Source organism: Tachysurus fulvidraco, chromosome 7 (genome assembly GCF_022655615.1).
Source record: "Tachysurus fulvidraco isolate hzauxx_2018 chromosome 7, HZAU_PFXX_2.0, whole genome shotgun sequence".
NCBI lineage: Eukaryota > Metazoa > Chordata > Actinopteri > Siluriformes > Bagridae > Tachysurus > Tachysurus fulvidraco.
The window spans coordinates 10,641,074-10,659,835 of NC_062524.1; the positions used below are offsets into that span (position 1 = coordinate 10,641,074).

The following is an 18,762-nucleotide window of genomic DNA, read 5'->3' on the forward strand; positions in this document are numbered from 1 at the left end:
TAATAATAATAAAAATGAGCTTCAGACATCTTACATATTGGTCACAATTAGTAACAAATTCCCTTAAAGCAAAGCAGCTATACAATTAAGGTTGCTAAGATAAGATAAATACGACAAACACTCCGGTATATTGTTTTTGTAAAAACCCACATTTATTTGTTCCCACTTGAGATCTCTGAGCAGCCATGAAGACAATACGGATCCAATTTGTCTACACACTTAATCCCCCACCCCACAAAAAAAGGAAGAGTTGGCAGTTTGCGTGTTATGAAGACGAAAAGATGACTTCAGTCATACGCTAGCATGGGTCTAAAAAGGATATACAGCCATTCTGTTAGCCCTGTCTAAACTTGCATCCTTAATAATGTTACCCCAATATGGGTAATAAAATTACTGAAACCATTTCAAAAACATGTCTGCCCTTCCCATGACCCCTTTTTTAATGCTTTAACAGCAAACTTCTTCATTAGTTCTTCTTGCTTTTGGGAGAATCGTATTTCCTTTTGCTGGAGTACCAAAGGAGCAGTGGGATGCCAATGGAGGGGAGAGTCATAACACCAAAAGCAGCCCAGTCCAGCTACGGAAAAACACACACACAGTTTAATCTCATTAAGGGAATCTATATTGAACTACTAAATTCTCTCAACAATTCTATTTTAAACTGCAGAACTTTTTTGCACAGAAGTTAACTCATTAAAGCTCAATTTAAGAAGTTATGTGTGAAAGCGTTTGAATGATCATACTTTCTGGCTTACTTGGTCAAATATGGAGACTAAAGGTTTGTTGGAAATGGTCTCAAGCATGAGGACCATCAGAGGCAGAAAAAGAACTTGTGCAGCAGACTGTGCTGCAATTAAACACTTACGTAATGTGGAGAAAAGCGTCTGTCAAACTCCCTCTGGGCTAGAATGCCTCCCTGACCAGGAGCACTGGTGTAGCCAACCTAAAAAGAGATGAAATGTGATTATTGCATAAATATCATCATTATTATACTGTTTCTTCAAACAGATCTCAAACAAAAAAATCCTATAAAAATCAGCAGTACATTTACATGCTGTTATAAAATACTCAAAATGTCAATGTGTAAATCTACCACCATTTGACTACTGAAACACACACATACACAATACAAACACACTTCTGCTAAAAATATATACTGTGGTTAAACCCCACATCGCTAATGCATATCCTGTTTTCAAGAACCATGATCACATTTTCCATCTAAAATGCTCAGCATTCACACACAAGTAGGTGCTAGAAGGAAACACTCACCACAACCTGCCCTCCTTCTTGTGCCAAATAGCTGACGGTGGCGGAGGTAAAGTTAAAGTAACCGGCTTTCAGTGGGCGCAGAACTACGGTATGAGACACGTTACTGGCTCTGAGTGAGAAAGAGCGAGTCAAGGAAAATGACTTATAATCATCTGATTAAATATAGTGGATTATACTTTTAAAAAACACCTTAACATTTTCACACTATCCAGAATTCATAGCAGATCCACCCAAAGGTATTTGCAGAAGGTCACATTAATGTCTAAAGATAATTAAAAAGCTGTGACATAACCAGAAACCTGTCTGTTGGAACAATTGTTCTCATCTCATCTGTTTCTCTTGTTGCAAGACACTGAAGCTTCAAAGAAAATATTAATAATTACGTCATTTAAATCCTGATCTATTTTTCTTATAATACAATGTACAAATATGGCAAAAAGGTTCAATTTGTTGACACCAAAACAAATTGCATAAATACAAATACAGTGTTCTTGTGAAGCCTGTATCGGGACTTTGGTGCGTAGTCTAATGCTTAGAACAAGACAAGACGGCTAAAGCTGATAAGGCTTTAAACTGCTAAAAAGAAAGGATACGGGGCGATGCGATCCCACTTCACGTTAAGCATCCCAGAGACGATGCCAAAATCCTCAGGAGGGAACGAGTCATCAGAGAGCTCCACTTCCAGTGCAGCACTAAAAACACAGACAATATGGAATATAATGTAGATCTTAGAAATGAGAAATATGCTTGTAATATGAAATCAGGGGTGCTATAGATTTTGGCTAGAAAATGATGCACTGTCCAAAATATTATCAGCTATCCTTAGAATTAACACATGTTGAACATTTAAATAATGATAATTATTATTATTATTATTATTAATTCTTATAATTATTATGAATGTCACATGTAACAATGTCCAGATTTTACACAGAATGGTTCTGATGGTTCATGCAAACTTCTTTGCACTGGATAATGGCATGTGCAGGTGTTAAAGTGTATTGCATTTTTAAAAGAAAAGCTAAGAAAAGAAAAAATAGTTGGAAGGGAAAATGAATGCAAAATGTATTATCTAATGATCAGTATAATGACTGTGTCCACATGTGTGTGCGCGTGTGTGTGTGTAGGTATGGGGTTGTATGTCAGGTAAAGGTATCGGAGAGATGACAGTCATTACATCTTCTATAAATGCACAAGTTTATGTTGAGATTTTGGACACTTCTCTTATTCCATCAATTGAAAGGATGTTTGGTGATGGCAGCATCATTTTTCAGGATGATAATGCATCATGCCATAGGGCAAAATCTGTGAAAACATTCCTACAGGAAAGTCATATAATGTCAACGGCATGGCCTGCAAATAGTCCGGACCTCAATCCAATTGGAAATGTGGTGGAAATTAAAGAAAATGGTCCACGACAAGGCTCCAACCTGCAAAGCTGATCTGGCAACTGCAATAAGACAAAGCTGGAGACAGATTGATGAAGTATACTATTTGTCATTAGTTAAATCCATGCCTCAGAGAATTCAAGCTGTTATAAAAGCCAGAGGTGGTGCAACAAAGTACTAGTAGTGTTTTTATTAGGCGATTCCATATAATTTCTCAGATTTGTGTGATTCCATATTTTTTCCCTCTGTTTGACCTGTAAAAACAGTTGTAATTGACTATAGTTATCTTTCTTTGTTTTTTTAAAGTGTTTTATACAGCCAGAAGTTTGGATTGTTGAGTGAAATTTGTTTTTTGGCATACGTGTGCTTGGTTTTTTTTTCTACACAATTAAACATTAGAATGAACATATGAGAGGGGTGATTTCATGCTTTTTGCCAGGGGTTGTATATGGGAACAAGAATAATGTAATGTAATCTTGTAACATGTAATCTTACAATGTGATTGTCCACATGTGAAGGCTGGATCAAGTCATACCTGGTGCCCACATTGTAGATGTTGTACTGCAGCGTGAGGTCTCGACCCTCCACAGCATACCGGTTCAGCAGGGACTTGGAGGCCAGCAGACGAGCTCCTTCCTCCCCCATCACCGCAGCCAGCGAGGCAAGCAAAGCAAACACACACAGCACCCTCATCTGTGGATTAACACAGAGACACACACACAATCTTAAACATTGTTCTAAAGGTACACTATATAATACGGTGAAAGAATTATAATCCAACACTAGTTGTTCTCAGAGCCGGGTTCGAGATGCATAGATGGAAGGCCATGATCAGTTTTGTCCTCAAAGAAAAAAAATTTTTTTGTAAAACTAAAAAATTATCAAAAGTTACTAGAATTATTTTTGAGCTTTTATGCTTAGTATGTTGCCCTGGTACTCACCTGAACCAACAAAAGATAAAAACCGTTATATCTTCAATAAACAACCAAAAATGAGTGAAAAGATGTGTGTGAGATTTCTACCTGAATAGTAAGTTCATATGCACAGAATTTGTACTGAGGAGGTCCTTGAAATTATTAGTATTATTGATGTTGAAAAAAACAAACAAGACTTCTCATCTACCTATAATACATTTATAAAGGAATAAAAAATTAATATTTAAAAATTTTAAAAACATCCACTAATAGAACATGTATAGGTGAACTACATTAATTCTAGTAATCAGCAGTACACGTGTAATAGCATGACGTGTACAAGAAGCTATATTTCATTATATACAGCCAATACACAATCTGATTGTTGACTCATTTTCTCTGACTTCTTTCGACTGCACCAATTTCTCAGGTTTGTATTTACCTCGTTCAGATAAACTGAGCTGCCTTAGCAGAGTGACGTAGACGGCGAACATAAGTCACAAAATACCATGCACTCGTTAATAAGGAGAAACTTTCTGTAATGAGACAATTATTTAATGTGTAACAACTATGGAAGGAATCTCCAGTGTTAAAGCTTTGAAACAGTAAGTTCCCCATCAGGACAGAGGATTTTGGACTATCAAATTTCTCTAACTCGATAAGACAAGTTAAGTAAGATAAGTTTGTTTGTCTTACTACCTTCAAGAGGAAAAAAGACTGTTTTGTGATGAATTAACTTTGTTAATTCTTATATATATATATATATAAAGTTTATGAATTTCCATGGTTGCCAGGTTGATCGTTTTAGCGTCACACAAACCTGCACAATTAAAATCCTGAAATAAGAAAAAAGAAATGAATACTAGATAAAATAAAGATATGCAAATGTTAACTATACTTTAAAGTGTGATAAAACACAGCCATTTCATTATAAAGCTAAGCTAAGCTAAGCTATGCTAAGATAATTTACAGTGTTATGTACGCTTACGTGTACTTGAGCTCTTTGCTAATCTCAGTTTAGCATCATTCAGGAGCGTTTTTCCCTCATATTACTGTAACAAAACTTAAGTTATTTCACAAAGGTGTGTTCACAAACATCGTAAGCAGTTAAAAGCCTGCATTAGATTCAGTATAAATATAAATGTATATACATTATATCAGAAAGTTACTGCACCTTCTTTCAGTTCCCTGGTCGGTGAGATTGTGAAGGCAGACCCGAGCATGCGCAGTCGTATTCATCCGCTGTGAGACATGACGTGTCTTTGTTTTTTTTTTATTACTATTATTATGGTGCAGTAAAAGGGCGCGTTGACATCTAGTGCTTCGGGGTGGAACTTAAAGAGTGTAAGCAAGATTCAAAGGAAAGGTGTGAGGAAAAGACACGAAGCAGAGATGAGGATGTTGAGGTTCTCTTTACTTATATATGGTTTTACTATAACATTTACATTTACATTTACGGCATTTAGCAGACACCCTTATCCAGAGTGACTTACAACTGAGCAACTGAGGGTTAAGGGCCGTGCTCAGGGGCCCAGCAGTGGCAGCTTGCTGACCTGGGGTAAAAACAGTCTGATATTCCATGAATTGGTTATTTTCTTAAAACAAACAAGACTGATCAATAGAATTTAACATATAGTTGTATTATTATTATTATTATTATTATTATTATTATTATTATTATTATTATTATTATTATTATTATTATTATTATATACTAATATTTATATATATATGTATAAAATTATGAGCTCCACACTCCAGTCCAGTAGGTGGCGAAAATGCACCTTAAGTTGGTTTGCCATCCGCCAATAAAAATCAGAAGAAGAAGAAGAAGAAGAAGAAGATGCACGAAGGCGGCGTTTTTTTTTTGTTTTGTTTTGTTTTTTCCCGGGAATTATTGTATAAATTGTATTATTGTTTTGTGAGCCATGGGACCTGTAGCACCCAGAAATTCGGTAAAAATATTTTATTTCTACCTTTCTCTAAAATATTCCTTGAATGAGTCTAATATATAGCTCCTAATTTAAAATAGTTTTTTTTATTTAAGAATTCACAAAACAGAACAAAGAGGTAAGTTTTTGCTGATGATTCTTTTGTAAATTATTTATTGTATAAAATGAAATGAATTACTGTGCTGTCATGTTGCCAAGTCTTTAAAAGAAAGCTTCATTGTGTCATTTGAAGTGTATATGTGAAAGATTGCCAACAGAGTTCATGTTTGAAAAGGTTTTAGGATTGTTTAATATAGCATGTTATCGGTCTAAATTTAAAAAATGCACCTAATATTAGGTTTTACTGTATATTTGACTTGTTCTATTTTTTTCAGGACACATGGGGACATTTACTTCAGACATACAGAAAATAAGAAGCAAAGCCTATTATCATGCGCTCGCACATTAATTGGATGGAGATCACCGAGCCTCCAAAACTGCTGGTGAAACTTGAATTTTCACGCCCTCTTCATAAACCAGGCAACAAATTTACTCTCTGGAGTCAACAGTAATCTGTGTGTGTTATTCAGATTCTGATCCAAAAAGGTACTACAGGGCATCTCTTTCCTGCAGAAAAAGAAATTCAAAGAGAATTCTGATTAACACGTCTTAAAACATGGCACGAGCTTGTATCCCATGTAGTCATGTCTTTTTATCCAGAAGGTCGTGGTGATGGTATAACATTTCCTACAACAGTGAAATGTCAGGCATACTTTAGAGGCTCAAATGGTTACAACAAAAGAGGTCCATGCTTCATGTCACCAGCTGTTTCATCTAAAAGACCCTGGTAAAGGGGATCATCCCTATGGGTACTGTGCTGAGACAGAGTGCTTGAGCAAACTACTATTCCAGGCATAGAAGACGAAACAGTGATGGAAAATCACACTAAGGAAAACTTACAGAATCTCAGACCTTTAACAACAGCACGCTTGATAGAGCAGCTTCAGAAGGCTGGCATTCCAATGAATGACGAGAACATTCTCTTCTACCGCCCAATGCAGTGACTTTTGTAAGTAACCTGGATAATGATGTCCACCAAATGCTGTAGATGGAAATGAATGTAATATGTACTTTTTTGTGATATATAGTTGATATTTAGTGTAGCCAAACCACCTCACTGTATGTTTTAGACTGTAGGAGAAAACCCAAGAGAACACGGTGAGAAAATGTTAAATGCTACAAAGACAATAACTAAAGAATACAATTATAACCATAATTGTTAAAATATTAACAGCATATCTGGATATTTCTCTTTTATGTAATTATATTACAAGCTCATTGATGTATCATGTAATCAAGTTAAAAACAACAACAAAGACATTTTGACTGTTAGCTAGTTTAGTTGTTTGTGCACTAGCTAGTTATTCTAACGTGAGCTAGGTAGCTAATTGTTACAGCTAATCTTGTTTCACAAACAATTGATGATTTATCCTATGTTTATGATATGAATTATGTTTACAGTATTATCATGCTGGTGTTCAAATGTATAAAATTGAAGAAACTCGTGAAAGACTTTAAGCCATATCCATGATCCAGTATGATTGTGTTACTATTAGTAACATGTTTTTCTGTAAATATGTGACTATAGTGTTAAAAATAGTTACAGACAATGTACACAAATTTCATACTTTGATAATTTCTCAGCATCATATCAACACATTACTTAGTGTAAGCCTGTAAATGAGTGAATCATCAGCAGTGATAGAAAGATGGGTGTGGGTGGGTGTGTGGGTGACAAGGAGAGTGTAGTGAAGTAGACTGTTAATATCTTCCTCTCAGAGCCGTGTGAAGATGTCAGCTGTGATCTTTGTGCCCTGTCCGGTACCTTTGGGCTGTCAAAAAAGGACGTGTGGCGGCTCAACTGCACCGGTTCACCCGGGAGCAAAACCTGCATAAAGCAGAGAAACACATCAAGCAAGGTAAAACACAGAGAGGTACTTTTAGTATATATTTTTAGATTTAAATATTCTGTGTCATTTACAATTTGTCATTTGCCACTAAGAACAGTAAAAATGTGTGACTGTTGCAGAACTGATGTTGAGATGGTGTAATCGGTCACTGTGCTGTGGTCTATACCTGTTCTCTGTTCAGGTGTGAATGTGGACTGCGTGAATCATCTGGGCCAGACATGTCTTTTCTGCTCGTCCCTGCTAGGCTTCACCGATGTGGTCGAGCTGCTTCTTCAGCATGGAGCTGATCCCAATCAGTATGTTTACATGGCTCCTCTTTAGGGTTGCAAAAGGGGTGGAAGATTTCTGGTAAATTTCCAGAAACTTTCCATGGGATCTGTGGAATTTTGGAAATATTCCAAGTTGGAAACTTATCAGGAATTTGTTCATATAAATCATATAAAAACATAAATATTCTACATATATGTAACTATATAAATAAATATACGTGTGTAACTATATATAAAAACATGAATAAAATGTAACTATCTGTAATTGTGTGATAGAGTTGTTGTTATGTTATAATAAAACCATATATAAAAAACATATATCATTGTGGACTTCAGGAAAGAGACAAGAGGCAAAGATGACAAAATCCACATCAATGGGATGGCTGTTGAGCACTGTTGAGTTTCAAGTTCCTGGGGATCCACATCTCGGAGGACCTGTCCTGGTCTACCAACACCTCCAGCCTGGTCAAGAAGGCTCACCAGCACCTCTTTTTCCTGAGGACACTACCATTGTAGTGTCCTCAGGAAATCTCTATTACCATTGTATATATCCACCTGATTTCTGCTTATAGTAATATCCATATATTATGTTCATAGTAAATATCCTCCTGTATATTTCTGTTTATAGTTATAGCCATATATTTTGTTTATAGCACATATCCTTCTGTATATTTCTGTTTATAGTTATCGCCATCTGTATATTATGTTAATAGTACATATACATCTGTAAATTACTTCTATAATTCCCATTTTATTTAACTTATTTAATGTAAACACTCTACATCCTGCACTTGCTGCTATTGCACTCTGGTTAGATTTAAACTGCATTTCGTTGCCTTGTACTTGTACATGTGTAATGACAATGAAGTTGAATCTAATCTATAAATAAAGAGAACCTCAACATCATCTCTGCTTCATGTCTTTTAATCACACATTTCTCTCGAATCTTGCTGACACTCTTAAGTTCCACCTTGAAGCACTAGATGTCAACATGCCTGTTTACTGCACCATAATAATAATAATAAAATATCAGACATGTCATGTCTCTGGCGGTGTAAGGGGGCGTTGGTTGGTGGCGACAGCTGGATTGTGACTGGAGTGCTGATGGTAGGAAGTAGTGTAGATTCCGGAAGCGATCCGGAAATGGAGGATGAAATGGCTGATGAGCATAGTGGAGGCAATGCAAGTAATGAATGAAAATTGGTAGAAACTCTCAAAAGAAAGAAAAATTGTGGACAAATCTCAGAAACTGACAGTGAAAAGGGAAATCACCAAGAAGGAGGAAAGGAGTATAAAAGTATTGCTGAAGTTTGATACTGAGTCCGTTAATGTCATAAACCCTTTGAAATTAACGAAAACACTTAAAAAATCATTAGGAACAATTGAAAGTATCAAGACATTGAGGGGTGGCATATTAATATTGTTCTGTAAAGACGATAAACAAAAAACGGCCCTGGCAATAAAGTCACTGATTGGACGCAAAGTAGTAATGCTCAAACCCAGAAGAGAAGAATTGGGTTAGAGGTGTGATAACAGGGATCCCAACTGATATTTCAGCTGAGAAAATCATAAGAAACTGGGGCAGCAGTAAATGATGTCAGGTTGCTCAAGTGTATTAGAAATAATGAAAAGATTGACAGCCTCTCAGACAGAGCTGATCAGCCCTATACGCTCACTATGCAAGTTGCGTAGGGCCCCGCAATTTACGCAAGGCCCTGCCTCCCCCTGCCTCATTTTACAGCGTGTGTTAATGTTTTCTGGATAGATGACTATACAAAGCGGAGCTATCCATCTGTCTTTGAAAAGAGAAAAAAGAAACAAGATGAGAGTGAAATGCGAGAAAAGCAATCAGGTAAATAACAGTAAAGTTAAGTTGATGTTGAAGTCAGGATCGGCTCTGCTCTCAGTAATGTTAAACTTTGATGAGAACAAATTGCCTGAGAGAGTATATTTAGGTTTTGTGAGCTACAACGTCAGGCCATATGTTCACCCACCGATAAGTTGTGCCAAATTTGGCCAAGTAGTGGCAGTATGTAAAGTTAAACAGAGATGTGAGCGTTGTGGAAGTGAGCATGAATATGGCAAATGTGGGCAAGGTATTGATCAAATGCTGTAATTGTGGAGGAGAGCACAGTGCAGGATATGGAGGTTGTTTAGTAAGGAGGAATGCAGTGAAAGTACAAAATGTCAGAGTGGCAGAAGGAATATCATATAGACATAAAGAAAGTAGAACAAGCACCCAAAGTAATTGAAACAAGGACAACAGCACCACAACAAAAAACAGTGTTGAAATAAGTAAAGAGAGTGAAGTGATTGTTGATAAAGTATTATTCATAGTGTTCATAGCAGAGGTGGTGAACTGTTCCACCCAAACTGAAAGCAGGACAAAGAGAATTAAAATCATTATTAGAGCTGCAGAAAAGTACTCCTGAGGAACTTACAAATGTCGTATGCCAACTCGCACTCCTTTTTCCATTCTGCTAGACATGGTGAGTTAAAATTGCAAAATGATCAAACAAGTGCCATGTGTCAAAACAAAACTTAGGATAACGAATAAAAGCTCAGGAATATCTTTGAGGTTGCCATGTTGTAACATGAATCTAAACTCAAGGCTGCCAACTCTCACGCATTCAGCATGAGACTCATGCATATTCTTATGCAGACTTGTGCAGCATTTTGATTTTGCAAAGCAACGTGCAGAGAGACCAGACAGACAGTGTAGTGGCTTCAAAACAAAAATCAAAACAAATGTGTAGCCAATGAGCAGAAAGGGGCGGGGCTTGTCAATATGTGGCGGAGAGAGTGTTCAGTGCGCATGTGTGACATTAGCAGAAAGTGGTTTTAGCATTGACATGGAGGATAAAAACAAAGAAAGAAAGCGAAGAAAGGGTTACAACAAGGAAAGAAGTAAGACCCGTGCTGATATAGGATCAGCTTTCCAGCGCTGGAGAGAACTGAAGGAGCAGGAAGTTCACAGATTGGAGTTTCCCGAGTCAATAACTCCTGAGCTAAACACTGTTACTACACCAATAACACCTCTTTTCTATCTTAGTAATGTAGAGAGGCAGCTACAACTGCATTTTGCTAGTAACAGCGTTTAGCTCAGGAGTTATTGACTCGGTAAATTCAACTTTACTTAAGACGCTTTGTTACACAGAACTAATATATGCCGTCCTTTGCATGATTATGCTTGTGTGTCATTTTTGCTTGTTTGTTTCTCTGCATTCGTATTGTTCTTCCCTTCAGCTATGATAATGACACATTTCTTTCCATGAGTTGCCTGGGTTACACGTGTGTGTGGGCGGAGCTATCAATACAGGGGTGGGACCCATTTGGGTTAGGGGTGTGTTTGTTTTGGGGATTTCAAATGTTGACATTGGCTTTCAAAAATCGGAGACCCTGCCTTTAAGGCTGCAAAATTAGCCACCAGCACTTACAATAGCGTACATGTTAATCTGTGAACATGTTAATCACATTTCTGTAAAATATTTGTGAAAATTAAATGTAATGTAAATCTCCCAAGAAATTCTGTACCAATTACTTGGACAATATATACTTAATACACTCCTGCTATTGCAAGGATTTTGTGTTTGTATCTTTTTCCACACCAAGCCATGCCCCTCCATAAGCCCCTCCTCCATAACAAAGCCCCGGCCCCAGAATATCATGCTAAGCTGAACTCAAAAGTTGGCAGCCCTGCTAAACTGCATATGTTCACTTCAGTTGTGAGTAAATTGACCAATGGCTTAATTCAAATAAAAAGAAATTATGATCATGATGATGTTAAAAACAAATCACAAAATAATACTGTGTGGATTACCAAAATAATCAGTAAGATAATTTCACTTTAACTTTAAAGAAAACTGTTGTAGTTACAGAATTAGTATTAGGAAAATGGGAAAACAGCATTTTTGAAAAGGGGAAAAAAAATTATTTATTTATTTACTCATTCATTCATTTATTTATTTTTAACCCTATGTTCAATTTTCAGGGTGTGGAGGAAGGCTGTCCCAAGAATTCAGACACAACAAAAAAGTGTTTGGAGACTAATTGCTACATAATGCAAAATGCACCTTCAAACAAGAATTTGCTGAGTGTTCCTTAAAGAACATTATATGTAAATTCTGTGTATATATATGTGTATATATGTGTATAATGTATATGTGTATGTATGTGTATATATTTGAGTCTGGTTCCAAATTGGGACCAACTTTATGGAGATGCAGATTTAATTTTCCAACAGGACTTGGCACCTGCACACAGTGCCAAAGCTAACAGTACCTGGTTTAAGGACCATGGTATCCCTGTCCTTAATTGGCCAGCAAACTCACCTGACTATAACCTCATAGAAAATCTTTGGGGTATTGTGAAGAGGAAGATGCGATATGCCAGACCCAATGCAGAAGAGCAACCTGGGCTCTCAAGGCCACTATCAGAGCAACCTGGGCTCTCATAACACCTGAGCAGTGCCACAGACTGATCGACTCCATGCCACGCCGGATTGCTGCAGTAATTCAGGCGAAAGGAGCCTCAACTAAGTATTGAGTGCTGTACATGTTCATACTTTCATACCCAGATTTCTAAAAATCCTTTCTTTGTGTTGGTCTTAAGTAATATTCTAATTTTCTGAGATACTGAATTTGGGATTTTCCTGTCAGTTATAATCATCAAAATTAAAAGAAATAAACATTTGAAATATATCAGTCTGTGTGTAATGAATGAATATAATATGTGGTGGTAGGTGGGCTCTGGAATTGTCAGTCAACTATAAAGAAAGCTGATTTTATCTCTGCTTTAACTTCCCATTACTCCTTTGATTTCCTTGCGCTAACAGAGACCTGGATATCCCACAGAACACTGCTACACCAGCTGCTTTAACCTCTGCCTATGCTTTCTCCCACTCACCATGAGAAACAGGCAGGGGTGGTGGTACAGGTTTATTTTTGTCAAAGAAATGATACTTTACACCTCTCGTCTTCTCTCATTTAACCATCTCTTCTTTTGAATTCCATGCCATTTCAGTTACCTCTCCAATCAACCTTGTTATCATTGTTGTCTACCGTCCTCCTGGTCCCCTAGGAGACTTCCTGGAAGAAATGGATTCACTGCTTAGTGCTTTCCCTTCCGATAGCTCCCCCCTGACAGTGCTTGGTGATTTCAACCTCCCCTGTGACAAGCTACATTCTTCTTCCCTCCTGTCTCTTCTCGACTCATTCTCCCTCACACTCAACAGCTACATCCCCACACACAAAGGAGGCAATGTCCTGGACCTGGTTTTCACCCGTCCTTCTCCAGCTACAGACGTGACTGCTACCCCTCTACACGTCTCTGATCATCACCTGGTATCCTTCACCATCACTCTACCTATCCTACCTAAAACTACCTCTCACCCCCTCGCTCTTAACCGCCGCAACCTTCACTCTGTCTCCCCTTCATCTGTAGCTTCTGGCAATCTTTCTTCCCTTCCTGATCCTGAGTCTTTTTCCTCACTACCCTTGGACTCAGCCACAGATACTTTCCTCTCATCTCTTTCCTCAACTATGGACTTCCTCTACCCTATGTTCACTAAACTCAAGAAAACTTCTTGTTCTGCTCCTTGGCTTTCAGATGTGCTGCGCAACAATCGAAGAGAGCTAAGATCTTCAGAGAGAAAGTGGAAGAAATCACAACTTGATGCAGATCTTGATTTTTACAGAACACTTCTTGTCAAGTTCTCCTCAGATGTGACTTCTACCAAGACTTCCTTCTACAAGGAAAAGCTTGAAGCTTCCTCACATGACCCTCGGAAATTCCACAACATCATCTCTTCTCTGCTCAACCCCCCGGCTCCACCTTCTTCATCCTCCCTGACTGCAGAAGACTTTGCTTCTTTCTACCAGGAGAAGATTGATCGTCAATAGATCCATAGCATCTGGTCAGGTACCAACTTTCAAGAGAGCAAGGGTTATTCCCATCCTAAAGAAACCTGCTCTGGATCCATCAGACATCAGTAACTACAGACCGGTATCACTTCTCTTATTTCTTTCAAAAATTCTTGAACACAATGTCTATAATCAACTGTCTGTCTATCTCTCACAGAACAACCTCCAAGACCCCAACCAGTCTGGCTTTAAAGCAGCTCACTCTACAGAGACAGCCCTTTTGGATGTCTCTGAGAAACTACATGCTGCTAGATCAGCCAAACTGTCATCCATCCTTGGTGAAGTTATTTCATCACATGGGTTCTCTTACAACTGCTATGCTGACGATACACAACTTATCTTCTCTTTCCCACCCTCAGATGCCACAGCTTCTGACCGGATCTCGGCATGTTGCAGAAATTTCATCATGGATGATGGCTCATCAGTTAAAGCTCAATCCTAGCAAAATTGAACTGCTGTTCATCCCAGGTGATTCATCCCCAGGTCATGATCTTGCTATATCCTTGCACAACGATCTGATCTCCCCTTCAGCCACAGCTCGCAACCTTGGGGTAATCATGGACAATCAACTGTCCTTTTCCTCTCATGTTGCTAATGTGACTTGCTCATGTCGGTTTCTTCTCTACAACATTAGAAGGATTCGGCCATTTTTGTCCACACAGACTGCTCAGGTACTTGTTCAGTCTCTTGTCATTTCTAGACTGGATTACTGCAATGCACTGCTGGCAGGCCTACCTATGAACGCAATCTGTCCTCTGCAAATGATCCAAAATGCAGCTGCCTGGCTTGTTTTCAACCTGCCAAAGTTCTCGCATACCACCCCCCTGCTGCGATCCCTCCACTGGCTTCCGGTAGCTGCACGCATCCGATTCATAACACTGATGCTGGCCTACAAAGCCAAAAATGGACCAGCTCCCTCTTACCTCAAAGCCCTCATCATTCCTCGCACTGCACCCCGCAACCTCCGATCTACCAGCACTGCTCGACTGGTTCCACCATCTCTCAGGGTAAGAGGCAAGTATACTACAAGACTCTTCTCTGTTCTGGCACCAAGGTGGTGGAATGAACTTCCCCTAGAGGTCCGGACAGCTGAATCACTGGCTATTTTCAAGCGGCGATTGAAGACCTACTGTACTTATTCAGGAAACACTTCACCTAGCACTTCTTTCCTTATCTTTTGCATTTAAAAATAAAAACAAAAAAAAACCTTTGACACTTTTTCATTAACTTTGAACAAATGTTTTAAACTCATGGTATCTTAAGTATGTAACCTAGTGAACGAGCATTAATGTATTCAATGTTAGAGATTTAAGCACTTATGTATGTCGCTCTGGATAAGGATGTACATGAAGATCTTAAAGGATGTTGGAGATGGAGCTGCCAGGTAAGACGTCAAGAGGAAGGCAAAAGAGGAGATACAGTGGCAAGAAAAATATGAGAACCTTTTGGAATTTCATGGTTTTCTGAATAAATTTGTCATAAAATGTGATCTGATCTTCATCTAAGTCAAGGTATTCTGATCTTTTATGTCTTTATTGAGAACAACAAAAAAAAAACCTCAAAGAGCATTGTGGAAAAAGTATGTGAACCCTTGAATTAATGACCTCAAAAAAGCTAATTGGAGTCCGCACACCTGGTCTCGTAAAGATAATACGCTTGGAGGTGTGGACTACAGCTACTTTGACTGAAATGGGAGTGCAACATAAACTCTATCATCAAAAAGGCCCAGCAGAGGATGACATACGTTCTACGTCAATTAAGGAAATATGGTCTGCCACAGGAGCTGTTGATGCTGTTCTACACTGCAATCATAGAATCTGTCCTGTGCACATCCATCACCATCTGGTTTGGTGCAGCAACAAAACAGGAGAGAAACAGACTGCAACGCACGGTTAGAACAGCAGAAAAAATAATTGGCGCCCACCTGCCCACTCTCCAGGACTTGTATGACACAAGAACCAGAAACTGGGCAGGGAAACGCCCTGGACATCTTTCAGCTCTTCCCTTCTGGCAGGCGCTACAGATCTCTGCTTACTAAACCTGCCAGACACAGGAACAGTGTCTTTCCCCAGGCAATCACGCTGATCAACAACTCACCATAATTATATTCACTGCTTCTTATCATAAGGCATAATCAGGACTGTCAGTCATCAAATCATCTGTATATTACACACTACTGCTGCTGTATATTGCACAAAAAGCATAATATTGCACAATATTGTTATTTGTACTCCCACACTTTATGTACATTACTGATCGTTATATTTTATTCTGTCTACATTGTATCTCATCATCTGCATTGTTTTCTTGTATAGTATAGTGTTATTTATGTCTGTACCTTTGAGAGTCACAAACTGCTGGAACCAAATTCCTTGTGTGCCAGTAAATCTGATTCTGATTCTGATATAAACCCCTCAAACATTTGGAGTTTGCTCTGCACAAGAACACGCTTATGTGAGCCATGCCTCACCAAAAAGAGCTTTTGGAGGACCTAAGATCAAGAATTGTTGCTTTATATAAAGCTAGAAAGAGCTACCAAGTTATTTCAAATACTTTAGAAATTCACCAGTCTACAGTTAGGCAAACAGTCTACAAATGGAGATGCTTTGGGACTGTTACTTTATCTAGAAGTGGTCATGACACCAAGAACACAACTAAGACTCATCAATGAGGTAAAGAAACAACCCAGAATGACAGCCAAAGATTTGAAGGCATCATTGGAACTTCCTAACATCTCTGCACGGTGGCTTAGTGGTTAGCACGTTCGCCTCACACCTCCAGGGTTGGGGTTCGATTCCCGCCTCCGCCTTGTGTGTGCGGAGTTTGCATGTTCTCCCCGTGCCTCGGGGGTTTCCTCCGGGTACTCCGGTTTCCTCCCCCGGTCCAAAGACATGCATGGTAGGTTGATTGGCATCTCTGGAAAATTGTCCGTAGTGTGTGATTGCGTGAGTGAATGAGAGTGTGTGTGCCCTGCGATGGGTTGGCACTCCGTCCAGGGTGTATCCTGCCTTGATGCCTGATGACGCCTGAGATAGGCACAGACTCCCCGTGACCCGAGGTAGTTCGGATAAAGCGGTAGAAAGTGAGTGAGTAAAACAATTCCTTGACTTTTTAGTTACTTTTTAGTTTAGTCACTTTTTTTAGTTGTGGCAGTTGGAGAGCTATCTGTCGGACTGCTCATACATAATTGTATTAAGATAAGATAAGATAAGATAAGGCAAGATATACCTATTATTGTAATTTAATACCCATGGAACCTGGAAAACCCAGAAAGTCAGTAAATATATTTTATTTATTTGTGATATAATATTTCTCTAAAATATTAATTGAATGAGTTAAAGTTAATAAAATTACTGCTCTTATATCTAATATAAAGCTACTAATTTAAAATAGTTTTTTTATTTAAGAATTCACAAAACAGAAGAACTATGGGCAACAGAAATGTTTAGTAGTTGAACCCCCCCTTCTCTCCCACCACTCGCCATCATGGATAGCATTGTCACAGCAGTGGAGCCATTCAGATTCCTGGGAACCACAATCTCCCAGGACCTGAAGTGGGACATTCACATTGACTCCATTGTGAAAAAGGCTCAGCAGAGGTTGTACTTCCTTCATAAGCTGAGGAAGTTCAACCTGCCACAGGATCTGCTGAAACAGTTCTACACTGCTATCATTGAGTCCATCCTCTGCACCTCAGTGACTGTTTGGTTCAGCTCAGCCACCCAATCCGACCTCAGAAGACTACAGAGGGTAGTCGGGACTGCTGAGCAAATCATTGGCACAACACTCCCACTCTCCAAGACCTGTACCTCTCCAGAGTGAGCAAAAGGGCAAAAAAAATCACTCTCCCTCACATCTAGCACACTCACTCTCTGAACTGTTGCCATCTGGTCGACGCTACAGAGCCCTGAGCACCAGAACAACCAGACATAGGAACAGTTTCTTCCCACAGGCAATCCATCTGATGAACACTTAACATACATCTGAACATACACCCAACATGCACAGAAACCGTATTCTCACATTGTTTACAAGTACTCATTTATATTTTAATTCACACATCTATACTTCAATTTGCACATCTATATTTCAATTTGCACATTCTTTTTTCCACTGTACATACAACTGTCTATTATACATGTGTTCATTTCTTATCATTGCCATTCTGTTTACACTGTGGAGCTCCTGTACTAGAAAAAATTCCTCGTGTGTGGAAACATACTTGGCAATAAAGACCTTTCTGATTCTGATTCTAGTATTTTGAGACCTTGATGTGTAAATGTTGCTCAGACCTCCTGTAATCGCTGAATAAAGCCCCGGAAATAAATGTTGTTTCTATTTTGAACATGCTCATTCATTGTCCTCTGCTAATCTGTTCGTAAATGACCTGGCCGAGGTGGCTAGGAGCTCAGTCGATCCTGTGAGTGTTAAATGAGTGGAATGTCTGATCCTTGAAAATCAATGGATAACTTGCCGCAAACTTGGGGAAGAGATGCATCTGTAAGAACTCTACATGCAATCATTCACGAACACCACTTTCACATTACAGGAATTCAGCTGCCATATCCCCTCCCCTGTACAGTTCTGACCTTTCTCCAATGAATGCAATTAATATTTTGCATTTAAATAACATCTGACTTCAGCTTTGTGATGGGGGTGTACACTATTGAGAAAAATCCTTATTTGAAGCAAGTTGCAAGCTGCGACAAAAAATTCTATTCCATGATTTCCATCATCAGTCCAGGGATTTATTGGCCTTAATATCATTCCTTCAAGAATGACGTGCAAATTTCTTTCTGCATTGTTTGGTTGAGCATGATTACTCATAGCCATAATGAACATTGCAATAATAGAAATATGATTGTCAAGGTGATGTGAGAAATGCTCCAGATGGTTTACCTCCCTTGAATCAGCTGTTGCAAAAAAAATAAAATATATACATATATACATATATATATATATATATATACATATATATATATATATATATATATATACATATATACATATATATATATATATATATATTCCAGTTCAACAAAGTATTGAAGTATTTCTGCAAATGCCAGTTTAAAAAATGCAAAATTTTAAACAATT

General features: G+C 38.5%; 1 protein-coding gene and 2 long non-coding RNA genes across 4 annotated transcripts; 1 reads left to right on the forward strand and 2 right to left on the reverse strand.

The window, feature by feature from the left end:
- Positions 1-128: 128 nt before the first annotated feature.
- On the reverse strand, positions 129-4,890 carry ssr2 (signal sequence receptor, beta). The gene is made up of 6 exons (XM_027143980.2): positions 4,749-4,890; positions 3,196-3,353; positions 1,866-1,964; positions 1,273-1,381; positions 866-943; positions 129-577 (listed from the first exon to the last, which is right to left on the reverse strand). The coding sequence occupies exons 2-6, from the start codon at positions 3,351-3,353 to the stop codon at positions 467-469; spliced, it is 555 nt and encodes a 184-aa protein (XP_026999781.1). The 5' UTR covers positions 4,749-4,890; the 3' UTR covers positions 129-466.
- Positions 4,891-5,390: 500 nt separating this feature from the next.
- Positions 5,391-8,512, forward strand: LOC113641230. 2 transcript variants are annotated; one of them, XR_007143500.1, is made up of 6 exons: positions 5,403-5,529; positions 5,622-5,644; positions 5,901-6,574; positions 7,345-7,484; positions 7,657-7,771; positions 8,081-8,512. It is a non-coding gene; the product is annotated as an uncharacterized LOC113641230 (long non-coding RNA). The 2 variants fall into 2 exon arrangements; XR_003440253.2 differs by lacking the exon at positions 5,622-5,644 and having other exon boundaries at positions 5,391-5,529; positions 8,081-8,450.
- LOC113641231 lies at positions 7,314-16,048 on the reverse strand. Its single transcript, XR_003440254.2, has 3 exons — positions 16,004-16,048; positions 7,642-7,851; positions 7,314-7,453 (listed from the first exon to the last, which is right to left on the reverse strand). It is a non-coding gene; the product is annotated as an uncharacterized LOC113641231 (long non-coding RNA).
- Positions 16,049-18,762: the final 2,714 nt, after the last annotated feature.

Excerpts from the sequence above, each read along its gene's own strand:
- ssr2 (XM_027143980.2), bottom strand. The coding sequence starts at position 3,353 with ATGAGGGTGCTGTGTGTGTTTGCTTTGCTTGCCTCGCTGGCTGCGGTG. Across the intron at positions 1,965-3,195 it reads ATCTACAATGTGGGCACCAG|TGCTGCACTGGAAGTGGAGC; the intron begins GTATGACTTGAT and ends CTGTGTTTTTAG. Across the intron at positions 1,382-1,865 it reads AAGTGGGATCGCATCGCCCC|AGCCAGTAACGTGTCTCATA; the intron begins GTATCCTTTCTT and ends TTTCTCACTCAG.